This window comes from Cornus florida, unplaced genomic scaffold (assembly GCF_030987335.1).
Source record: "Cornus florida cultivar Cherokee Brave unplaced genomic scaffold, ASM3098733v1 CherokeeBrave_3.0.0_Hap2_Chr11, whole genome shotgun sequence".
Lineage (NCBI taxonomy): Eukaryota > Viridiplantae > Streptophyta > Magnoliopsida > Cornales > Cornaceae > Cornus > Cornus florida.
In genome coordinates, this window is record NW_026775581.1 from 107,159,458 (window position 1) to 107,182,319 (window position 22,862).

Genomic DNA, 22,862 nt, shown 5'->3' on the forward strand with positions numbered 1-22,862 from the left:
AGATGTGCATTCTCAATCCGAATATGGCAGTACTTCCAACATAAATGTGGTGTGTGTAATATGGTGACCACCAAATTAACTCTATTGCCAATTGGTTTTGCTCTATATGGAGTCCCAACTCAAAGTCATTTGTGGGCATGGCTTTTCGGCTCTGTTTTGCTGGATGTGTTTACTTTATTTGGAATGAAAGGAATAACCGCTCCTTCTCTATCAAAGCTTCTTTCGTGGATGTTATTGCCAAATTGATTGATGGCAATGTTAGCATTCGCCTCTTGTCTATCAATTTTCCCAATAACAATGAAGGTAGAAGGATTGCAGCCGCGTGCAGTCTTCCGAGCTCAATTTTTTAGGAAGAGCATGCCTCGTCTTCTTGATTTTCTGGTTTGCTTTGTTTCCTGCTTCTGTTGTATCTCTGGCTCTTGCTGGTGATGGAGCAGTTAGCTAGGTTGTTGGGTTGTGGGATTTGTCCCTGTTTTTGTGTTTCTGTGCTCTGCTTTGGCTTTGTGCCGTGTTTGGGCATAGTTTTATTTTCCTTGTACTTTCCTCTATTTTTATTAATTGATTTATTTATCCAAAAAAATGAAACACAAGGTCAGCCAGAGAGGAAAACCCGGGAAAAAATTTACCACAAAAAATGTAGATGAATGTCTTCTAACACCTCTTCTAAACTTTCTGATTAAAATGTACAGCAATGGTTACAAGCCGCAAAGCAAGGTGTACAACTAAAAAAATGTACAAACTACAAAGTAACCTAGGCGAAGCAAGCTGTTAGAGTCAGTTGCTAAGTCCTCATTTGTCAGCTGTGTACAACTAAGAGTAAAAATCTCTAGGAAGGCTCCTTGCTTACTACATGCAATCCTGGAAGTTATGCAGTACGAGCAGCTACCTATCGCCGATGTGGCTTCGTGAATAACTTGGCAAGGGGAGTCTTTGGAACTGGTATTAGTTTCCCAATGGCAGCAAGGGGCCAGCTGTAAGAGGATAATGATAATTAATGATAATCTAAGAATCCTATGAAAGTAATTAATCAATTTAAGTGAAAATGAGGCCAGCTCTCAAGCACTTTGACACATATTTGATTTTGGATCAATCCAAAAAAAGCCAACTTCAGACATTTGTCAAATGATTCACACTGCACATGGAGAAATTTTTTGTATTACATTTGATTCTGTACGTACAGTCAGATGTAAGTATCGTGTCTAGGTGTAAAGTTTATCAAATCCTCAAACTCAAGGATATGGAGATACAACTACATATTTATATCTTTTTTCTTACAAAAAAGTACTTTTAAGTAACATAGAATATTCAACAATGGCATTTCACTCATTTAGTAGCAATAATGCAACAAAAGAAAAATAATATCAGATCTTTATTTACAATTATATATAATAAACTTTAGATCGGATATACTGGCTAAATGCATGTCCAACCAGACATGCAAGATGCAATATTCCACACCCAGACTCTTAAGTGTGTCGAAAAGGTACCTCACAATTATAAGAGTCATGTAACATCGGAAATTTTAGGTTTTGAGACATATTATAACCTGATTATTGATTATTTGCATGAGACCAACATTGATTGTGAGACCATAAAGTCGTAAAAAGCCACACATACATTATAGAGGCTATTTCAGAAAGAGAGTTGTACTAATTTTCTATGTTATAGATACCAGCAATACAAGCAAATGAGCCTACCTTAAAAGGCCAATGAGAAGCGAAACAAACCATAGCTTCAAGTCAAGCCTTACTGTTGAGGTGAAGTGCCCAAGGAATTCGATGATAATTATCTATTGTATAACAAAAGGACCAGCATTATTAATATCAATAAATTGCAAGATAATCACACCCCCTGAAGGAATGAGGGTAAAAAATGTAAAACCTCTCACCTGAAGAACAAAGGTTGTTCCTACTATCCCCATAAAAAGACGGTTTCTGGTAACTCCACTAAAGACATTAAATTCATCGGGCTTTCTTGAATTGAACTCATTGAATATCTGTAATTCAACTAGTTATCACTTTTGAACTTTGCAGTTGAGTATCAGTAATTCCAATAAGGACATTTATCTTTTTCAACTTCACTTGGAGACTTACCTGACAGAGTACAAATGTATTGAATATAAAAGTATTCTTTACATCATTAGCATGTTTTGTGCTGTCATGCTTCAAGTTGAGAATACTTGTGCCACAAAAGTTGAGAACAAGGAGGACAATAACTTGATATAAAGCCTGCAAAGTACAAATCTATGAGAGAACAGTAAAAGAAGGTGGAACAGATACCCAGCTTACTCAAAAATAAAAACAAAAAAGTCCCCCAGAGAAAAATAAGGTAATTTTGATTTGCAATAACCTGTATAATTAAGTTCCTCCACATGATATTTGTTATAAGAGGTTCCCTGAAAATTAAAAAGAATATAATCATAACTATCATATACTCATTTACATGTTGAAATTCCTACTTTAAGGTAGTGAATGGTGATGTTCTGAAAATTAGCAAAAAAAGATAATTTTGACACAATAATCTTGGCCAGCAAAACAATCCCAAACCACAAAACACTTAATTTTTTTTTTTTTTTTTTAATAGTACCAATGTGGTAATTATACAAGCATTAAATGCAAGTTCTCTCTGAAATTTTACTGAGGAAGCACAATCTATCAGATAGGGACTCCACAATACAAATATTCCTTGCTTAATAAAATACTTCTCTATTTTATCCAATTCAACAAGAAGTTTCTAACTGTGGATTCTCTTTCTTGGGGGGGAGTAGGGGATCCTTGTATACTCTAAGTGAAACAGCTGATTCAGCCACGGCAAATCTAAAAACAACATTTTGGATGCCACAAAGCTTTAAATATCATCACATAGGATGAATGACATGGAACAGCAAGTTACCCCTGTTAATATTGCAAATGTATGTTGCATCCAAGGGTTTATACTTCAACTTATAACTAACTCCTACTCTCCACTGTTTTCAGATATGATTGAAATATGTATATATACTAAACTTCCCACAAAATGAGGTTCAAATTCATCTTAAATCCAGTAAAACAAAGTCACAAATAGTCAACCATAAAGAAGCTTCACGAAATTGTAGTGAAACGTCAAATTTGCATAAGTTTGCCATTCAAAACTACATGTTATTCGTATAGCAAAATGTAAATAACCTATCAAACCTTGCATTTGAAGGGAATTCAACAAAGAAACCACACTTCAAGGAAAAATGTCTTTAACATCGTACAAGTTATCCTATCTGTTACGCCACAAACATTCTGGTATATGGCATGGTGTTTAATTCATATATTATCAAAATTTGTCCACAAACTTGGCACTCGTGAGCACTTTTGAATGGGGATTATCATGGTTGAATCAAAACTTAGATTGACAATTCCAGCCCCTCCCCCATGTTTCTTGGGATAAGAGAAATGCCACTCGCATGCATTGGTCCTGTGGCCTTTCTATAGAAAGAAGGAATGTAAGGAACTCATATCAACATCAGAAAGCGAGGATGTTGGTCGAGTATTATCCATGACATATTATGATAAGTTGAGAACAAAAAGCCACTTTACGATTTAAATTATAAGCAGATAGAACTTTGAGATTTGTACGCAAAATATACATATACTGCCAGCTCCACAAGTTCTAACCTTCGACCAACAGGAGATCTATCCATAAGATGATCAGTCGGTGGTTCAGTAGCCAATGCCAGTGCTCCAAGAGTATCCATGATGAGATTAACCCAGAGAAGCTGTTCAAGAAGAATATTTCATAAAAAATCGACCCACCGAATACTTGAATTTAATGAAATTTTCATCTCTTTTCTTTAAGGTAATAAATTTTACTTTCTTTTCTTTCCTTTTCACAAAAGTAACCGTCTAAAGATAAATAATGTTCTGAATTCTTCACCGTAATTTTGTGCAATTCAAATGCTGAATGATAAATATTATTATAAATTCATAATTACAATTATAACTTTGATTACAAAGATGATATTAAAAAAATCCAATTTCTCCACTTGCATCTCCACTAATTTTTTATTATTTTTTAAAAATGAACTGACAAGATTATCTTTCACAAGTAGAGGGCATGAGTACTTTTTGGAATAATAGTTTAGTGTGAGTGTGTTTTTGAGGGACACTGTGTCATTTTCTTTTTTAGAAAAGGAAACAGGGTAAGTGGTGAAAAATGGAGAGTGGATATCATCTCCCTTGTTGTTATTATTATTATCACCATCAATTTTATTATTTTTATGTTTATTTTATTTTTTTCTTCAGGGGCTGGTGTCTGTTGGGTAATAAATACAGAAACCTCAAATTAAACGGGCCCAAAATTTATATAGGACATACTGGGCCACACCTATCTCCATGATTCCTAATCAGACGCATTTCAATACATACAATATATTTAAAACTGTATTAACAACAAAATAAAATGGTTCATGAACTTTGAGTGAGAGAGAGAGTCAGAGAGCTATTAACCTGCACTGCATTTAAAGGAACAGTGCCAGAGGAAACTGCTGCCACAACATTAATTATTAGAGCTGCAACGTTAACAGTGAGCTGGAACTGGATAAATTTTTGAATATTTGCATATACAGAACGGCCCCAACGAACAACCTATACGAAACAAATTTACTCATGATGACACCAACTGAAGGTGGTTCTAACATTTAAAATAGCCTCTTCTCCAAACACAACCAAAACAAACTACAAGTAGAGGGAAAACATATGGAAAACAAACCAGATTTGATCACCATCCTCTTTGGGAAAACCATATAGCATTTTATAACCCCCGGCCACGGAATGTAGATAAAGAAAAAAATAAAAGAAAAGAGAATTACAATTATGCACTTCAAGAACATCTCCATGAACATGGGAGACATACCTCACCCATGAAGGGGGGCATAGTCCTGGAATATTCACTTTTTAAGTGCCACAAAATAAATAAAGGAAACAATGGGAATCACCGAAGGCCATGCCTACTCATTCATATATACATATTGTGTGTATACCATCTAAACAACCAACATTTCAGAGCCCAATAAAAAAATAATCCATTTCCCATTCCAAGCAACAATTTTTTCAGCCTTTACATCCAGTTTCCACTTCCAATTCAATATCATAACAGAGCAGGCTGAAATTCATAATCATCCTATTCAGCAAAAGTGATCCAAGAGACCACACAAACTATACTAAACAATTGGTGGGTTCAGTTCACAAAGAAAAACAAAGTATACATGCAATCCCATCTGCAAGAATACAGTTTTATTTGGTATCGCTAATTATACAACATTGTGTAGGCATATATATACAGAATATATGTAACAAAGTTGCCAGAAGCTTAACACTAGGTTGAAACTGTCATCGTTGTTAGTCAACAGAGTCTTATTATCTGCATCAAGTGCATTTCATCAAGTCACAGTTCATATGCCCATTTTCACACTTTAATCCTTGTAAATTGCTTTATCAGGCAAGAAAAGTAGAGGCAAATAAGTTCTGTTGTCCCATAAAGCAAGGCTAACCTTTAAGGTGTACAGCGTAAAACATCGTACACTTTTGAAGTAATTCTAGAACGAATATAATAAATAAGGTAATAACCTAAAAAGAAGGATATAAAACACAAAGACTATTCACTGAGAACAGTTTTCACAATTTTATTGTATGAATGACCTGATCACACAAACCTTTACAACTGAAGCGAAATTGTCATCCAAGATAATGATGTCAGAGCTTTCTTTTGCAACTTCAGTTCCTTGGATGCCCATGGAAAGACCTATATCTGCCTAAAACACAAAAAGGCATGAATTCAATAAGCTACAACTTCTACAGTAGGTTTTAAATCTTTGCAAATGTAACTAAACAGAAATGCCAAGCAAGTTAACAGCATAACACAATATTCAAATCCAAGCTGCATAAGAGGTAACAGAAAGGCTGCATCCACCTAGGAGCTAAGACCCCCTATTGTGAACTGGCCAGTTAAAACTTCATTGCAACATATATTTACCAAGGATAGCATATTTAGTTTTGTTATACAATTTAAGATAACGACACTAGTTCCAAACAATTATTAGCATGAAGGCACTTGTCGACATGAAATGTGTCTGCATGAGCCCAAGCCATGTTTCTCTACCCGGGTAAATGTGTGAAAGAACCTTTGAATTGTCAATTTTTGCAATGGAAACTATTACAAAATTAACCCCTCTTCGTTGTTTAGTCACTTATAAGAAGTGCAGTCCAAGGACACAGAAGCCCACACATACAGGGATATGTGGCATTCTTGCAGATCACTGGATGTAGGAGATCTCCATGTCAATAGCTTCCAACTATAGCATCTAAAACAAGGCGGAAAGGCCAGAGGTATTCCTAAATGTCAAACTCACAGAATTCATTAGAGAGAAAAATAAAAACTTAATAAGAAAGTCAAACCTCATGAAGTGCGGGAGCATCATTAGTTCCATCTCCAGTTACAGCAACAACTTCCCCTATTTTACGCAGTGCTTGCACGAATAAAAGCTTGTCACTAGGAGAAGACCTTCCCATCACCTATACATCATGACTCAGTAACTTACTAATAAATGGGCCCAATAACAAGTAACTTATACTAGAATTTTTTAACAAGGAATAAGTTATTGCTAACACATCTAATAATAATTTCATATTATTAAAAAATATACCAATATTGACTTTGCAACTTGTTCTCTTTCATTCTCAGATAATGCACGGAATGTCCTTCCTTCCATAATAACGTGCTCATTAGCATCTGCATCTGAACCCAGTATTCCGCAGTCCATAGCAATAGCTTTTGCTGTTTTAAGATTATCTCCAGTGACCATGCGTACCTATTAGTTCACAGATGTATGGTCCTTGTCATCACTTTTATCATAAGTAAATAGCATACTACCCCCTACAAATGTAATTTTCCTCAAGCAGTAATAAGTTGCATTCCTCAATTAAATAAATTCCCATTATAAGTGATGCTTTCACTGTAGAACCAATATTTTCTACTTCTTACTCAATAAACCAATAAACCTTCAGATTTGCAATTCTTTTCTGACCTAACCACAATCATACGGTAAGAAAACCTAGAACTAGCTTGAAAAGAAGTTCAAAAAATCATCAATGAAAAAGATTATTTTATGTAGAAAAATTATAAGAAGTCATATGTTCGACACTCCATGATATGCAATCATCTAGGACCACATTATAGTTTATCTAGAGAAAAACCATATACAAATGTATAGAATGCAGCAGTCATCAAACGACATTAAAGAGTTGAGCAAATCTACAAAGACTATGGAACTTTATAAAAAAAAACCATTTTTTAGGGGTCAGTACACAAGTAAACATAACCTCCCCCCTGCTTTTCTCCTCTCTCTCAGATGTGAAATTGGTGGTACAGTCGGATGACAAGCATAGATGAGCACCTCATGCATTCCAATCCAGTCAATGCCTTAGACACAAGAAGACCCTCAAGTTACGACGCTCCACTGCATGTCATCCTCACACATTTGGGGTATGAGCCTCAGTATGTGTATTCCTTAAACACAAGGCCTAAGTTGAATAAGCCTACTACGAAAGAAGCATAGCTACAACCTACAGGGCGTGAGGCTCAGAAAGTGTATTCCTTAAACCCAAGGCCTAAGTCGAATAAGCCAACTAAGAAAGAAGGATAGCTCAAGTCTACAGGGCACTACTGATTCAATCAACCAATATCATGACAACCAAAAGAACTTTTAAAACCTAAGTAGCACAAACACAGAAAGAAAGATGCACTCGTATACGCCGACATGCCAAATCCTAAAAAGTAGGCTACGGACACTGTGAATAAATATAAAATTTTATTTATATACATCTATTTGACTAAGACATTTTGAACTTTGATTAATTTTTAATTTATATACTAAGAGTTATATAATTTAGAAGATGAAACTATAAAAATGTTGTAAAAATTATTATATTCTATATGCCAGGTTTCATTGAATGCTTGACTTGCAGTAACCATGTGTATAATGTCAATTATTCTAAAAAAATTGGACACCTTTAAGGTGTAATCATATTGTTTTTATATATTTCAACAGTTTTCAAGCTTGTAGGTGGCTACTCTTAGATTTGCTTGTGTTATATAAGACTTTTGTTGGGCAAGTGTCCATGATGTATCGGCTAAGTGTCCAGAATATGTTGGATAAGAGTCCAAAATAATGAAATTCATTTCCAAATCACGGACACGTCCATGTAATGTTGGACATGTGTCCGCAAGTATCCACGAAATGTCGGTGTTTAACACGCATCCAACATAGTCAGTGCTTCATAATTTTGAGACAAAGGACTTTGCTGCTTTGGATTCTCCAAACACAGTTGGCTTCCTAGTTTGTATATGTGCACTTTTATCAGTATAAGCTATTCAATAATTGGCAACTCATTGCCAATGTTTTACATAACCCAACCAATAAGGCCCACATGTGTTCTATTAGAAGTAAATAGCGTATTCCAACCCTGTAGCTACTGAAAATTCTGCAGCCATATGACCAAAAAGAGTTACCGATAAACTCAAGACCAGGAATTTGCCTAAACCAGAGACTAAGTACATAGCATTGATCAAAAGTTAGAGATGGAAGCAACAGACTTTTTAATCTCATCATTTCTTTCCAAAAAAGATGGAGGACGAGAAAATGTATAGTTCATTCCAACAGCATGTACCCTTCAGTAAACCACCAAAGATCTCAGCATGTTAACGCAGAACATGCTGAGCCAGTGAATCATACGGTAGCCACCGTCTGCATATGCTTACATAACTAGCCACAAATTTATTAGATGTAAGTTATTACCTCAACACCAGCATGTGTGCATAGTTTCACAGCATCTCTGACACCTGGACGACAAGGATCCTGCAAACAAATACACATATGAGCTAAATTGGGACTTTTACCATCATATGGGAAAAGAAAATGAAATTTATGATCAATAAAAACTATTGAAATGACATTTAATAATTTAATCTAAACACAACGGACAAATTCAAAATTAAATGCTCACAACATGCAGGAAGAACATATTTGTTTTATGCTGTATACCTTTATACCAACAATAGCTAACAAAACAAGGTCATCCTCAGGTAAAACCCATTGTGCTAGTTGTTCTTCACCAGCAGGAACTTTGTCCTTCTCATATGATCTGTATGCAATGGCAACACAGCGCAAGCTTTTTGCAGCCATATCATCGATAGCTTCCTTGAAAAACATCTGCAGAAAGAGTCGAAAACACCATCTGGAGTTTGAATAAAATTAAAGCTCTATGGATCTATTCTATTTTTGTACAGAAAGATGTTGGTCATATACATAAAATAATTGCTAGACTCGCTCAGCTCAGATTCCTCCTAAGTTCATGTTTTTCAAACTCAATTTTTTGTAGTTCCTGATATATGTCCTTTACTAATTTTTCATCAGAACTTATCATAGCATTTTCTTCATTTCAGCTAGAGAACCATGGCTTATTATTTGACCTTATCCTTATCAATGGAATGCAAACAACCAGTTGTGTCAAGATATCCCGTACACGAGGCCAGAATTATTTCAGCTGCTCCCTTCCAATGTATACAAACTTGAGAGTCAGGCTGCATCAAAATGAAAATGAAGACCAATCAGATTGATCATTGCTTTGACACCTGATCAGATGATTATCATGGACAGTTTTGAAAAAAAACATGGGAAGTTGCACAAGTCCAGCTAATTGGGTAACAGACACTTTAGAAGTCGACAGAATGTCCATCACTGCTTCTATATAAAGAGCATAAAATACACGAACATCACTAAGAAGCAACAGTAGTATTTTAAAACAATATCCCAACAAGGATGGGAAATTCAAAATCAAACATTTTGATAATTCTGTTATGCCCTCTTATCCTGACATATTTGAATCACATATATTTGAAGCCTATATATGCATTATGTACCCGCACTTGTAATATGTATCAAGTCCATCTGACACAGCCTGTATATAGCCAACCCACTATGCCTAACCCAACCTCCCATTAAAACTGAAGCCCTGATTAAAAGGACCGAGTTTACATACTTCAAGGTTTGATCCAATCCAGAAAGCACGTGCATTCTACGGAGCTGTAACAAAATCTGCCCAAGAGCTAACTGCCTACACCCAAAAATATATTTTCCCTTTTCATTTTTTTATTTAAGCAATAATCTACTCTAGGTTGTCTTATCGAGTACTGCATCTGATAGTTATTCTTTTCTAATTTAAAGCAACATGTATGAACCATTGAATTTCATGATGAATTAAGAGTTTGTAACAGCACCAATTTACTTTAATGTAACTCGTGTAAAAGAAAACATCTGAATAAAAAAAAAAATTTAAAATAAAAAATAAAAGGTTTTTGCTGCTCCTTTCTTTTATTCCCTTTTTGGTATTTTCAGTCGGCAATGCTTATCAAGAATCGCCAATTACCCAACACAAGTCAAAGATTCTAAAGTTTATCCATTTAAGCAACACAAGAAATCTAACTGATATAGGCCATTATACAAAATTGACAGAACTTCATCCCTGTAATGTGGCATTGATCAAATCTATATGTTCTTACATCCACAACAAAAAGGTATTCAAGCAAATATTTACAAAATGGGTTCAAATGAGCTAGCGTTTTCATCCAAATCAACTCTTCCACAACAGTCACTGACTAAATGTTTTAAAGCTTTGTTCCATGGGTATTCTTAAGAACCTTTTGTGAACATAGTGAAAACAGTGTTGATTTGCATCCAAACATGTGTAAATTTTACACAAAGTTTCCTTACATGCAAACAACATGTTCCAATCTAAGACAACACCAGCATCTTCCTTTCCCCCACCCGATTAAAGAAAGGGCAAAAAAAAAAAAAAAAAACTTCTATGTACAATATCCTAGTTCCGAAACTAATTATTGGCTTATAGATATCTAAACCAGTGTGTTTCAACAGACAAGGTTCTCACCGTTACGTTTCTAAGATGGTACTCTTTATTGCTGCATTGCAATCTTATAACTACTATATGTGTACAACAAATAATTAACTCTATAAGGTCTAAGTAATCAGATTTTAAAATCTTCAGACGCAGACAGAAAAAAGTCATCAGATTTAGAAATCACCAATGTAAAAGCATTAAAATCACAAAAATGAATCCATTACCCGTTTCAGAGCGACACCACCCCGCTTTTTCTCAGAATTAAAAGGAGAAACATGGAAAAGTGTAGATTCTGATCTGATAGCATCAAACTTCATCCCCAACTGCAAAACAAAAAATAACAATATCAATCAATTTCAGTGCATAAAAATAATAAAATAAATAAAATAAGAAGAAGAGTAAACACTAAAATACTAAAAAGGAGATACCTTGATGCCCCAATGAAGGATAGCTTTTTCTGTGGGAGACCCAGAAACCTCTATCCCTCCACCATCCTAGCATTATAGATACAATCAGAGACAGATAGTCAACCAGAATTCTTGTCAGTAATGGACAAACACCAGGTCAATCGAAAAACACAAGAATCAATGGATGAGATGAGGAAAAAAAAATGCTTAAGAATCAAAATTAGAATCCTCCCACAAAAGCACTACAACTTATGAAGATAATCAGGGATGAGCACAAAAGAGACTATGGAATTCAACAGAACTTTATTGCATATTCAGTATCAATCCATCTTTATTGACTCCTTAGGAAAGGACGATTATATATTTTTCAAAGACGACCAAAGAAGTTGAACATAGACTACTTCTATTAAAGTCCTTTCATGCTTACTCTATTCTTTGAGCAAAAAGGACATTAGAAAAAGAGCAATATTATAATATCACTATTCACTCATTTGAACGAATTCAAGGAAGTACCAACTGAGATTTGTAACCGACTCCCCTCCTCTTTCCTCTTAGCAATCAGAGAGAGAGGAAGGGGGAGAGAGAGAGAGAGAGAGAGTGACCACCTTAGCGGGAAAAACACTGCCTGTGGTATTCTGTGCAATCCCCTCATTTAGAAGAGAGGAAACCACAGCATCCAACTGTGAGATGTCTTCAGGTTGATCAATCTTCTCTGTTCCAACATAAGTCCCAACTACGGTCATCTGAGACAACAGACAATTTCATCACGATTCAAAATATGGTATATCAAGGTTTTTAACCAATTGGCAAAATTTCCAAATAAAATAAATTCCTAAAGACTTCAAAAACACACTTCCAGCAGAACAAAGAAGGAAAAAGAAGCAATAAGAATGTGTAAAAGTTGTTCCAAACAGAAAAATCACTTGATTAAGGGTCAATGTTCCAGTTTTATCGCTGCAAATAGTTGTTGCAGAGCCCATAGTTTCACAAGCTGAAAGCCTCCGCACCTGCACATCACTTGCTGTCAAACAACTTCATATATAAAACCATAAGGTCTTACAGAGCCAATATTTTAATACAGATGCTACAGAACTACAAATTTTTAAGAAAGAATAACAATGGCACATACCAAGGCCTTGTCTGCCATCATTTTTCTCATCGAGTAAGCTAGGCTGTCACATAGTTGAAGTAAAAGATTATTTGAGATGCAATAAAATTAATAGGAAAAATCAATTGCTGGTCACAATATAGATAATCCTGACTCATACTTACGTTAAGGTAACAGCCAAAGGAAGTCCTTCAGGGACAGCAACAACCACAATGGTGACCTAAATTAATTGGCTGTTAGTCAAGAAAGGAGATTAATGTAGATGAAATAAACATATAGAAAACAACACTTACAGCAATAGTAAAAATTTTTATTGCTCCATCAACTGCATCACCAATACTGGTCTTCCCATGGATAAATTGGACTGTTCCATTAGAATTTTTTGTATGTCCAGTAAAGTATCTGGGAAAATTGAATCAGGATGTTAGAGATCCAATGGCATGTGAATCATATAACAAGGTGTGGCTTATAAAAAAATATATAATTTACCTGATCAAGAGGATAGCCAACACAAAAATAGCTACAGCAAGCCCAACTATGCCTATAAAAGTTGCTACTCCATTCAAGCGTACCTAACATAGGTCAAGACAGCCTTATGATGCAATCTGCAAACTGTAAATACTGATTTGAGAACAACATAATTCAGGAGGAAAGAGACCTGCAAGGGAGTTTCTTCACCAGTATCCTCTGATATACTTGCCATCAACAATCCCCATTCAGTATTGATTCCCACACCAGTTACCTATGGATCAAAAAATTGAAAATTTTCTTCTTGAATGCAGTGTGAAATTTAATTATATTTTCACATTAAAACAGCAGTAGGGAACTAAACCTTGTGATATAAATAGGTTTGATCACAAACTTACGAAAATTCAACTTTCTTTTAAGGTTAAAAAAAAAGTTACACCACAACAGTATTAAGTTAAAAGCATAAAATGAATTTTCATTACAATTAAATTACGAACTGTAAACTAACAACAGGATCAATAAGGTGAGAATTTCCAATTTGATGTGGTATGATTTTTGCAAAGAGGAGTTAGCAACTCTTATATACCATAAAGCAAGAGCAATTTTGACAAATAAAAACAACTAAAAAATGCAGTCAATTGTATCTCCTGACACCAATCTGCTGCCCAATTTTTACTACAGCTTGGTTTCAGATTCAGATGAAAGCATTTTCAAATCATATAAACAATCTGTAATATGGTCAAAGACAACTACAACTTCTCTGTGCTCACCATCACCAGATTCGCCAACAGTGTAATGATAAAACAACCAATATTAATGCACATGATGCTGTCACATATAAAATTTCTTGCATACATCAGGTAAAATAAAATATTAAACATATCTCACCAGCATAGTTCCAGCACCATCTGCTACCTTGCAACCAGACATCAAAAATGGTGCTTTCTGATCCTTACGAACCTACAAAATGACATTACACATGAGAAAAGTACAACCAATAATCTCAAATACTTCACAATAAAATCTAACCAGCTTACAATCTTGCTTTCCCCAGTCATGCTGGATTCATCGATTGCAAGAGAATGGCCAGTAATTAAGATTCCATCAGCAGGGACCTGGGTTAAGAAAGTAGCAACCCAGTTGGTAAAACAAAACTCCATGTCCAACAAATCAAAATCACTTATTAAACTAGCTCACCTGATCACCTATCTTAAGAGGTACAATTTCACCAACAACAATATCATATATTGAAATATTTTCTCGTCTACCATCTCTAACAACCTGCCAAAATGTCCACATAAATATAACAATTTAGCATCCCAAGATTAAAGATAGAATAATAGCACATGCAAGGTTATACATACCTCCAAATGAATATTTCGCTTTTCCTCATTTAAGTTTTGGAACTGGAGGGACTGCCGATAATCACTAATAGCTGTTGAAAAAACCCAAAAAAGAAAAAAATCCTATTAGTACAGGGAAAAAACATTATTCAACTCAACAGAGGCCAAAATCAGCAAGTAACCTATGTTACATGGACTCAAGTACAATTATCGGGTGCGGGTATGTGCTTAAGTTTAGGACCTCCCTAAATCACAAATCTTAGGACATGGGGGAATATGTCCAAAAACTTGGATGCGAGTACGTAGACACGTAATATGTATTCACATTCATTATATGTTATATAAATGGTTAAATGTATGTTGTTTAAGAATATACTCAATTGTGATTTTAATTAAATGGCATGTGGTAGAAAAGGGGGTTTCTTCTCTTTTCAGTGTTTACTTCTTCAATCATCACAGTGAAGGATTGGGATATCAATTTGGGGGTTCGTGTCAGACACACATCCGTACTCACACCCATATTGTGTTGTGCTGATACAGGTACGTGAAGGAAGATAGGAGAGTCCATGTAAAACAGCAAGTAAGCCATTGCATCGAATCATAAGTCATGATCAAACAAGATGCATCACGCACTTGGGCACAGGGATAGGGTAGCGTTTCAAGGTTCAAAGTTAAGTTATGAAAAACCCAAGTGATAGCACTTTTCTAAATCGAATCCAAAAGAAAAAAAGAAAAAAAAAATCATAAATTTTTCAATCCTCCAAGACCAGAGGTCCAGATCTATTTAACACAAAAAGATAGGAAAAAGAAAAAACTTGTGCTATATTAGTTGGGTTCTATCACAATACAATCATATTTCATACAAGAGCAACAACTGCACCAATATTTTAAGAACCACTAAATACATAAAAGACATTGTGCATACAACTTCAATAGCAAATGTTTGCACATTCACTACCTTAATAGATCATCTGGCGCAGGGACACTTTATGATGCCAAACCAGAATAAAATGCTATGAAATTCACTTTCACGTGATGCTCATTTCAAGTTCATATGAGCAAGAACAATCTTACTATTCAACATATATCTAATAAGATGACATCTTTAACTTCACTATATAGTCATCTTTAATTATACAGGTTTTCATTAATTTACAAGGCAACTTAATTATATAAAAAAATCTTCAACAGAGGCAGCAAAGAAGGCGATCACATAAAAGACAAAACACATTATTTCACAAGTTGTATGAACTATTACTACATATTAAATCCCAGCACTCTATCATGCACCTACATTGTGCTTCTTATTTCACCACATCACAAGATCATATCGCCCAAGGGCACAACAGATCAAAAGGCCTCAAACCCAAAACCCTTTGCTCCTTTCAGGTACCTCAAATATTATGAGATGCTTCTAGACAAGGTTTGACTTCACTCACACAGACTCTATATACTATCCAAGAAATAATCATTGTCACTAGATGGAACAAGTAGACATTTAAGTAAGATGGTAAGAATGAACATAAGGTACATTACCTGTAACAAATATAACAAGAAGAACAGCAAAGGTAATGCTTCCCCCATCGTACCAACCTTCTTTTAGACCCTGTGAGAGTAAAACCCCAATTCAAAGAGAAACTAGGCAACAAATGGCCAAGACAATCACAAATTCAAGGATTAAGCAACAGTTTTTAAACCAATGAAGAGAGAAAAATGGGGGTAACAAAAAAAGAAAAGAAAGTGAATAAATATGGATCTGAACATGCCAGAAAACAAAGTGATTTTTGTGTTGATACGAGATCTAAAAGAGCTCATTTCTTTAAGCGCACATATAATTTTAGGTATCACCTGACATATATCAATATTGCATTGTGACAATCCAGCTATATACTCCTACACTGAATTCCTTAGGAAGCATGAATAATTCTATTAGGCACCTTTGAATCATATTGGACCACTAATTCATATCAGTAATTCTATCACTAACAGACACCTTGACCATATTAGGGGAACTCCAAAACCAAACTTCAGAAATCACTTGGTGGAATTGGGCTTCCAAGGTGAAGAAAAAACCTTCTAAAAACTTTGAAATTTAAAAGTTTGAGAACTTTATTTCCTTTCTCATTTAAACAGATAAAATTCCCAATTATTTTCATGATTTTTTCTCCAGTAACTTGTATTCTTTTTAGTTGAGAAGTCAGATTCTTAAAGTTATTTATAGTTTCCCTCGTACATTTATGATCAGTTCATAAATTGCAAGAATTAACCTGAAATATTTTTCTTCATTGGGGTTTTGTAATCTCATCTGTCTTTCGACGAACATACAGTAGATATAAAATACAATGGTACATAAACCAAAGTCAGCCACTAGAATAGCCTCGCAACTAAATTGCGATAGTACAACCTTTTAAGAAATTACTATATCATATGCAGAACGCTGTTGCTTTTACTCATTCTTTTGCTTCAATTGTGTTCTCTTATACTTCAACTTATAATTTTGGAATTTATTACAATCGTACTCTTGTTACACATTTTTGCGCAGAGCAACAGTTGAACCCAGTGTGGCTATCAGGACCACATAATCTAGAACATTATGTCAGAAAGAACGGCGGAGAAGGAGTAGTAGGAGTAGGACCTAATTCATGCTCGCGTTGTTAGTGCTTGTACATCAATGGTTAATATGTTATGCTTCTAAAGTCAGAACTGGTACCCACAAAGTCATAATGGCCGAGGGCATCCATGAAAAGACATGAGTCCAAACTGCGAGTATGAAGAATCATCCATCTCCAGGTTGATCCAGCTGCAGAGAGACACAGCCATTAATTCTCATGAAATTTCTCCAAAGGGGCCCTTATTTAACGCCACTTATTGCAAAAAATCCTTCCTCTCCATGGTAGGAGCTTGTAGCCGGCCTTTGTATTGGGAGAGATCTCCAGATCTCCATCTGTGGCCTACTCCTACCATCTTGAAAACTATGTCAAAAGGCAGCATTTTGGACTTCGTACACTGCCCAAGCTGGGACAAAGATTTAGGGGGAAAAAATAATAATGATTGCTTGGTGGCTGTTGGCTGTTGGCTGTTGCCTGCTGGTAGGGTCTCCCCTCTTGGTGGTCTTGTTTTTTGGTTTTGAATAAAATTTGCTCGATGAGGAAGAAAATCAGATTTGAGCAAGTGTATACCCCTCAATGTGCAGCTGATTTGTCATGGTCCATCTTGAAGCACACAGATACGGTACAACTCAAGCTCACATGGCTGATTTATAATTACTCACCTCGAGATATGTAGTTACGACACAGCTCAACGGGATGATGAAGTATTTGTGGCTTGGAGGCGAGGTTATGTGAAACATACAGTATTACATAAATTACCATGACGGTACCTCATTCGCCTATAACAGGGAAACGGTACTCGAAATTAAGGATAAGATACCATCACTTCAGGAGGCACTGACCCTGTTGAATCTTCAGCTATTTGCTACAACCGTTTTATCTATCCCCCACCCAATGATACCATCACTTCAAGAGGCTCTGACCCTGTTGAATCTTTAGTTATTTGCTACAACCGTTTTATCTATCCCCCACACGATTAGCATAATCTCCGCCCTAAACAAAAAACGTTATTTTCCTGTTTACATGTAATAGCAATTCTCTTGTTCATTAACCCTCACCCACCAACACACTTATACTCAAAATAAAAAATACATCTCAAAAAATAATAGTAAACTACAAAACTTACATTCAACACCATGTAAGTTTTTTAGCCTTATTTGCCAAGCACCTACGTTTCAAACCATCACAAAAATGATATGACATTCAATTATTTTAAAGCTAACTGAGGTACTGATATTAGACTACAAGTAGTTAATTTACCATGGCAAACATAGAAATTTGGTCGATTCAATCATGTTACAATAATTCTTACATAAAAAATTACATTCTCAAGGATCCAACAGAACCAAACGGCAACCACTTAAGAAAATGAGTTTGGAAGTATATAAATTGAGAATGGCACGAGGGGGAAAAAAGTTGGGTGTCTCATTAAAATTTTGTGGCAAGTCAAAGTCCAGAGGTGTCTAACATGGACAATTCACTCAGTTTAGAGGTTCCATGCACATACTAACTGAGAAATCAACCAGATGCAACAATCATTTCTCCTTTTGTATTTTAGGAATGACAAGCCACAATCTCATTGATCACATCATATGAACTTTGAGAAGTAATTAAGATCCCAAATTATTTTGTCACGTGTCAACGAGACATGGCTAGTAAGAAAAACAGGAAAAGAATAATAAAACTTAAAAAGGAGTATTCGGAACATGCAAAACAATCAAGAACCCCTAGATCCATTTTGGATATTATTGAAGATGCATACGACCAAACTCACCTCTGTCTTTATTCCTAGTACTAATGATGCTGCTGCAGCTACCATCAAGATAATAAGAGTTAAATCTTGCCAAGCCTCCCAAAGGAACCTCTGTAAGACGAGGCATACAAATGAATAGCAGTCAAAGAAAAAGACCTCCGACTTGAGATAATAGCAAATAACAAAATACCACCGCATAGACAATTTTTAATGTACCAAGAAACTCCGCCCTTTTTTCACAGGATATGTATTTGATCCAAAAGCATTCCTTCGCTTTACTAATTCGCCGTCATCACCAATAATTCCTGTTTCCAGATTTGTTTTCAACATATCTGATAACCCTTTGACCTGTTGCACATGATAATTGCTATATGTAAATTATACATATGACCACATAATATATAGCATTTGAAAACATAAGTTCATAATTGACTTGCCCCTCCATAATGATGGAATGAAGAAAAATTATGGTCCCTGGTCATTGAAGAAAGTTGTTCAAGTGCAATTCCATAATCACCACTAGGAGTTGGAGGTGTTGCCGTGGTACCTAAGACTAAATAAACCAAACAGAAATCAACACAAGAACGAGCAATATATGGCTTAACCAACAATAAGTACAGCAACTATTTGTCCAAGATCCACACATATTAATATTTGCAATGCAGATCAAAATTATTGTGTGACAGCACTAAATATTTGGAATCCTGTGATCTAACACACCTAAAGTGCCAAAACCTATCAAAAAAAATAACATTATAAGATACCATCATATGCATCTCGTAACGTTTTTTTTTTTTTTTAATTGTTTTTTCTGATAAAGTTGTTAAGAGATTAGCTAATGATATATTGGATCAACCTGCTTTATTGGATCAACCAGAAAATCAAGTCAAAGGGAAATCCAGATAGGTTTGTTGAGAGAAGTTCAGATAGGTTTGTTGAGAGAATCTCTCCATCTCTCTCTTATTGTTGTAACAACAAACAGATAAGATTGTTGAGAAAATCTCTCCATCTCTCTCTTATCGTTGTAACTACAAATACACAATAAGACACTATCATTTCAGTGTGGTGAAAATTTCTCAAATTATTATCTTCTTCTCTCATCCATTCTCAGTTTTTCACTTGGTAACAGAACCTAAAATACCTGGAGTTTTTTTTTTTAGATCAAAATTCCTCTCTGCTTTCTACCACAATCTGATCTCATGGCCTCCGATTTAACTTCCTCCACTTCAACAAATGCTTCACCTCTATCACTCCCCTTTCTTCCATCACATATTCCAGGAATCACAAACTTGGCACAAGCATCTATTAAGCTTGATAGATCAAATTATTTGTTGTGGAAGAGCCAACTCCTCCCCATTCTTTATGGGACTGAGATGTTAAGTATGGTTGATGGCACAATCAGAGCTCCACCAACAACTATCTCCAAAAATTCTGCAGTGGCTCCAAATCCAAAATACCTTGAATGGAAGAAGAAAGATCGGATTCTTCTTAGCTGGCTACATGCTACGTTAACTCCTAAAGTACTCACACGGGTTGTGGGTTACAGGACTTCTTATGGTACATGGGCAGCCTTAGATTGTGCCTACATGTCTCAAACAAATGCTAGGTATTAGCATATCAAGCATGAACTTCCCAATATTCGGAAAGGATCTTCTTCAATCCCTGAATATATGGATCGTATCAGAATGTTCTCAGATGAGCTTTCTCTTATTCAGCAACCCATGACCGGTAAGGATTTGATTGGTTGTGCATTTGACGGACTCGATCTTGACTATGATGTTGTAATCAATTCTGTTCAGACTATGTCTGTTTCTCCTTCATTTGAAGAACTTTACAGCCTTCTTAATCGTGAGAAACGATTCGAAATCTATCATAAACTAAATCCAGGTCGTGAAACTACTGCTCTCTTCGTGTTTGACAACCGTAATCATGGAAATTTTTCCAATCAAGGAAGATGGCGTAACAATCAGCATCACACTCATAACAATCAGCATCACTCCTCTCACAATCATGGCACTCATAGAGGCGTTTATCGTGGCCGTGGTAACAGGTCTCCAACCTACTCTCAAAACTCCAACACCAATTCGCCTCTTATCTGCAAGATTTGCAGCAAGGGAGGTCATGGTGCATTCACATGCCGCCAACGCTATAACTATGCACAACAACTTGATGATCTTCCTGCAACATTCTCTGCCATGAGTTTCTCCTCTCCATTAGATCCCACATGGTTTCCAGATTCTGGTGCTACCAATCACATGACACATGACGACTCACACATGGTGAACTGACAAACATATATTGGTTCAGATCAAGTTGTGGTCGCAAATGGTAATACCTTACCTATACATTCTATTGGCGATTTACATATTTGTACCCCTTCTAATTTTAAGTTAAAAGACACTCTACATGTGCCACATTTAACAGCAAACTTACTTTCTGTTTCTTGTTTTGTCCATGATAATAATTGTGTCCTCTCTTTTCTCGTGATGGTTTCTCTATAAAGGACCAACAAATAGGGAGAGTATTTCACCAAGGCAAGAGTATAGACTCCCTATTTCCTCTACAAGCACAACCCCATTATCCTTCTCCTTCTTCCAATGTCATTGCAACTACGGTTCGAAAGAATACTTCTCTTGATAATTGGCATAAGAGTTTGGGCCACACTGGATCACATGTTCTTGATTATTTAGTTAGAAATAAATGCATGTTTTTGTTGGAAACAATAGTATTTCTAGTTGCTTAAGTTGTTCCATTAATAAAAGTTGTCGCTTGTCTTTTTTAAGGTCCACTACAAAATCTCTTGCCCTTCTACATCTTATTCACTCAGATTGTGGGGGCCTGCTCCTGAATTATCTTATGGTGGTTTTCATTATTATCTAATTTTTGTAGATGATTTTTCTAGATATACATGGATATATCCATTAATTAAAAAATCTGAAACTTTTGACTACTTTTGCAAATTTAAGCTTCATGTTGAAAATCAATTTTGCACCACTATAAAGTGATGGAGGAAAGGAGTATATTAACAAAGTTTTTGCAGCTCTTCTCACTAATAGTGGCGTTGAACATCGTATTACATGCCCTCATACTTCAACACAAAACGGCAAGGCAGAACGCAAGCATCGTCGTATTGTTGAACATGGTCTTGTTCTTTGTCATCATGCCTTCCTTCCACGAAAACTTTGGATGGAAGCCTTTTCTAATTCAGTTTACCTCATAAATAGATTACCTTATCTCGGGTTACAACACAAGTCACCTTATGAGATGCTCTTCAATCGACCTTCAGATTATGCTACATTTTGCACATTTGGGTGTCAATGTTTTCCCTTCCTAAGCGATACAAGGAAAGACAAATTTTCTCCAAAATCGGTGCCATGTGTACCAACCAAAAGGCTATCGGTGCCTTGACCAACAAACAGGTAAAGTATATTTCTCTCGAATGTTCGGTTCAAGGAAGATGTGTTCCCATTTACTCAACTACTTGTCAATGGTCCTCTTAAGCCATTCATATTGCTTGAAGATTAGGTTGCACCAATTGAACCTACATTACCTACATCTCGTGGTTTGCTCCTACCTCCATCGTTGTTACCTACACCACTAACTGTTACCACGGTCACACCAATTACCGTTCCTACACTGCCACCAACACCTCCAACTGCTCACATAATACCACCAATTCCCATTCCCACAGTGCCACCAAAACCTATCATCACTTATCACAGGCGACATACTTTACCCTTACAGCTTAGTGCTACAAACCATGTTGACTCGTTACCATGTCCTAACTCAACCCAACCGCCATTAGAACCATCCAGATCAGTACATCCCATGGTGACTCGACTTCGTGATAGTACTCTTCAACCTAAGAACCTTTTTACAGGTCACGTGAGCAAACACCAACTGCCAATATGCCTCAAAAGTGTGGTCCCTTCTCTTGTTGACGAGCCTACAAGTTATACTGAAGCATCCAAATCACCTCATTTGCAAGCTGCAATGCTTGATGCATTTAATGCCCTTATTCGTCAACGAACTTGGTCGCTTGGTCCAGCTTCTCAAGCCCAGAATATTGTCAAATGCAAATGGATTTATAAGATCAAACGACATGTTGATGGCTCTATAGAACGACATAAGGCCAGACTTGTTGCAAAAGGTTACAATCAACAATATGGGCTGGATTTTGATGAAACTTTTAGCCATGTTATTAAAACCTTTACTGTTTGACTTGTCCTCCCTC

At 35.9% G+C, this 22,862-nt stretch overlaps 1 protein-coding gene across 1 annotated transcript in view; it reads right to left on the reverse strand.

Annotated features, from left to right (window-relative positions):
* Positions 1-599: 599 nt before the first annotated feature.
* Positions 600-22,862, reverse strand: part of LOC132284907 (calcium-transporting ATPase 9, plasma membrane-type) — a 34,790-nt gene continuing 12,527 nt past the window's right edge. Inside the window, exons 5-34 of the mRNA XM_059787050.1 lie at positions 19,066-19,181; positions 18,845-18,976; positions 18,650-18,739; positions 15,803-15,872; positions 14,288-14,358; positions 14,121-14,204; positions 13,961-14,038; positions 13,812-13,883; positions 13,114-13,197; positions 12,945-13,027; positions 12,749-12,857; positions 12,620-12,675; positions 12,477-12,519; positions 12,271-12,354; positions 11,953-12,090; positions 11,369-11,434; positions 11,165-11,263; positions 9,496-9,606; positions 9,068-9,235; positions 8,822-8,881; positions 6,671-6,835; positions 6,423-6,539; positions 5,681-5,779; positions 4,476-4,613; positions 3,645-3,745; positions 2,350-2,395; positions 2,094-2,228; positions 1,889-1,996; positions 1,698-1,789; positions 600-971 (exon numbers count right to left, since the gene is read on the reverse strand). Of these exons, the coding sequence (XP_059643033.1) occupies positions 887-971; positions 1,698-1,789; positions 1,889-1,996; positions 2,094-2,228; positions 2,350-2,395; positions 3,645-3,745; positions 4,476-4,613; positions 5,681-5,779; positions 6,423-6,539; positions 6,671-6,835; positions 8,822-8,881; positions 9,068-9,235; positions 9,496-9,606; positions 11,165-11,263; positions 11,369-11,434; positions 11,953-12,090; positions 12,271-12,354; positions 12,477-12,519; positions 12,620-12,675; positions 12,749-12,857; positions 12,945-13,027; positions 13,114-13,197; positions 13,812-13,883; positions 13,961-14,038; positions 14,121-14,204; positions 14,288-14,358; positions 15,803-15,872; positions 18,650-18,739; positions 18,845-18,976; positions 19,066-19,181 (2,900 nt within the window). The 3' untranslated portion in view covers positions 600-886. The remainder of the gene's footprint in view (positions 972-1,697; positions 1,790-1,888; positions 1,997-2,093; positions 2,229-2,349; positions 2,396-3,644; positions 3,746-4,475; positions 4,614-5,680; positions 5,780-6,422; positions 6,540-6,670; positions 6,836-8,821; positions 8,882-9,067; positions 9,236-9,495; positions 9,607-11,164; positions 11,264-11,368; positions 11,435-11,952; positions 12,091-12,270; positions 12,355-12,476; positions 12,520-12,619; positions 12,676-12,748; positions 12,858-12,944; positions 13,028-13,113; positions 13,198-13,811; positions 13,884-13,960; positions 14,039-14,120; positions 14,205-14,287; positions 14,359-15,802; positions 15,873-18,649; positions 18,740-18,844; positions 18,977-19,065; positions 19,182-22,862) is intronic.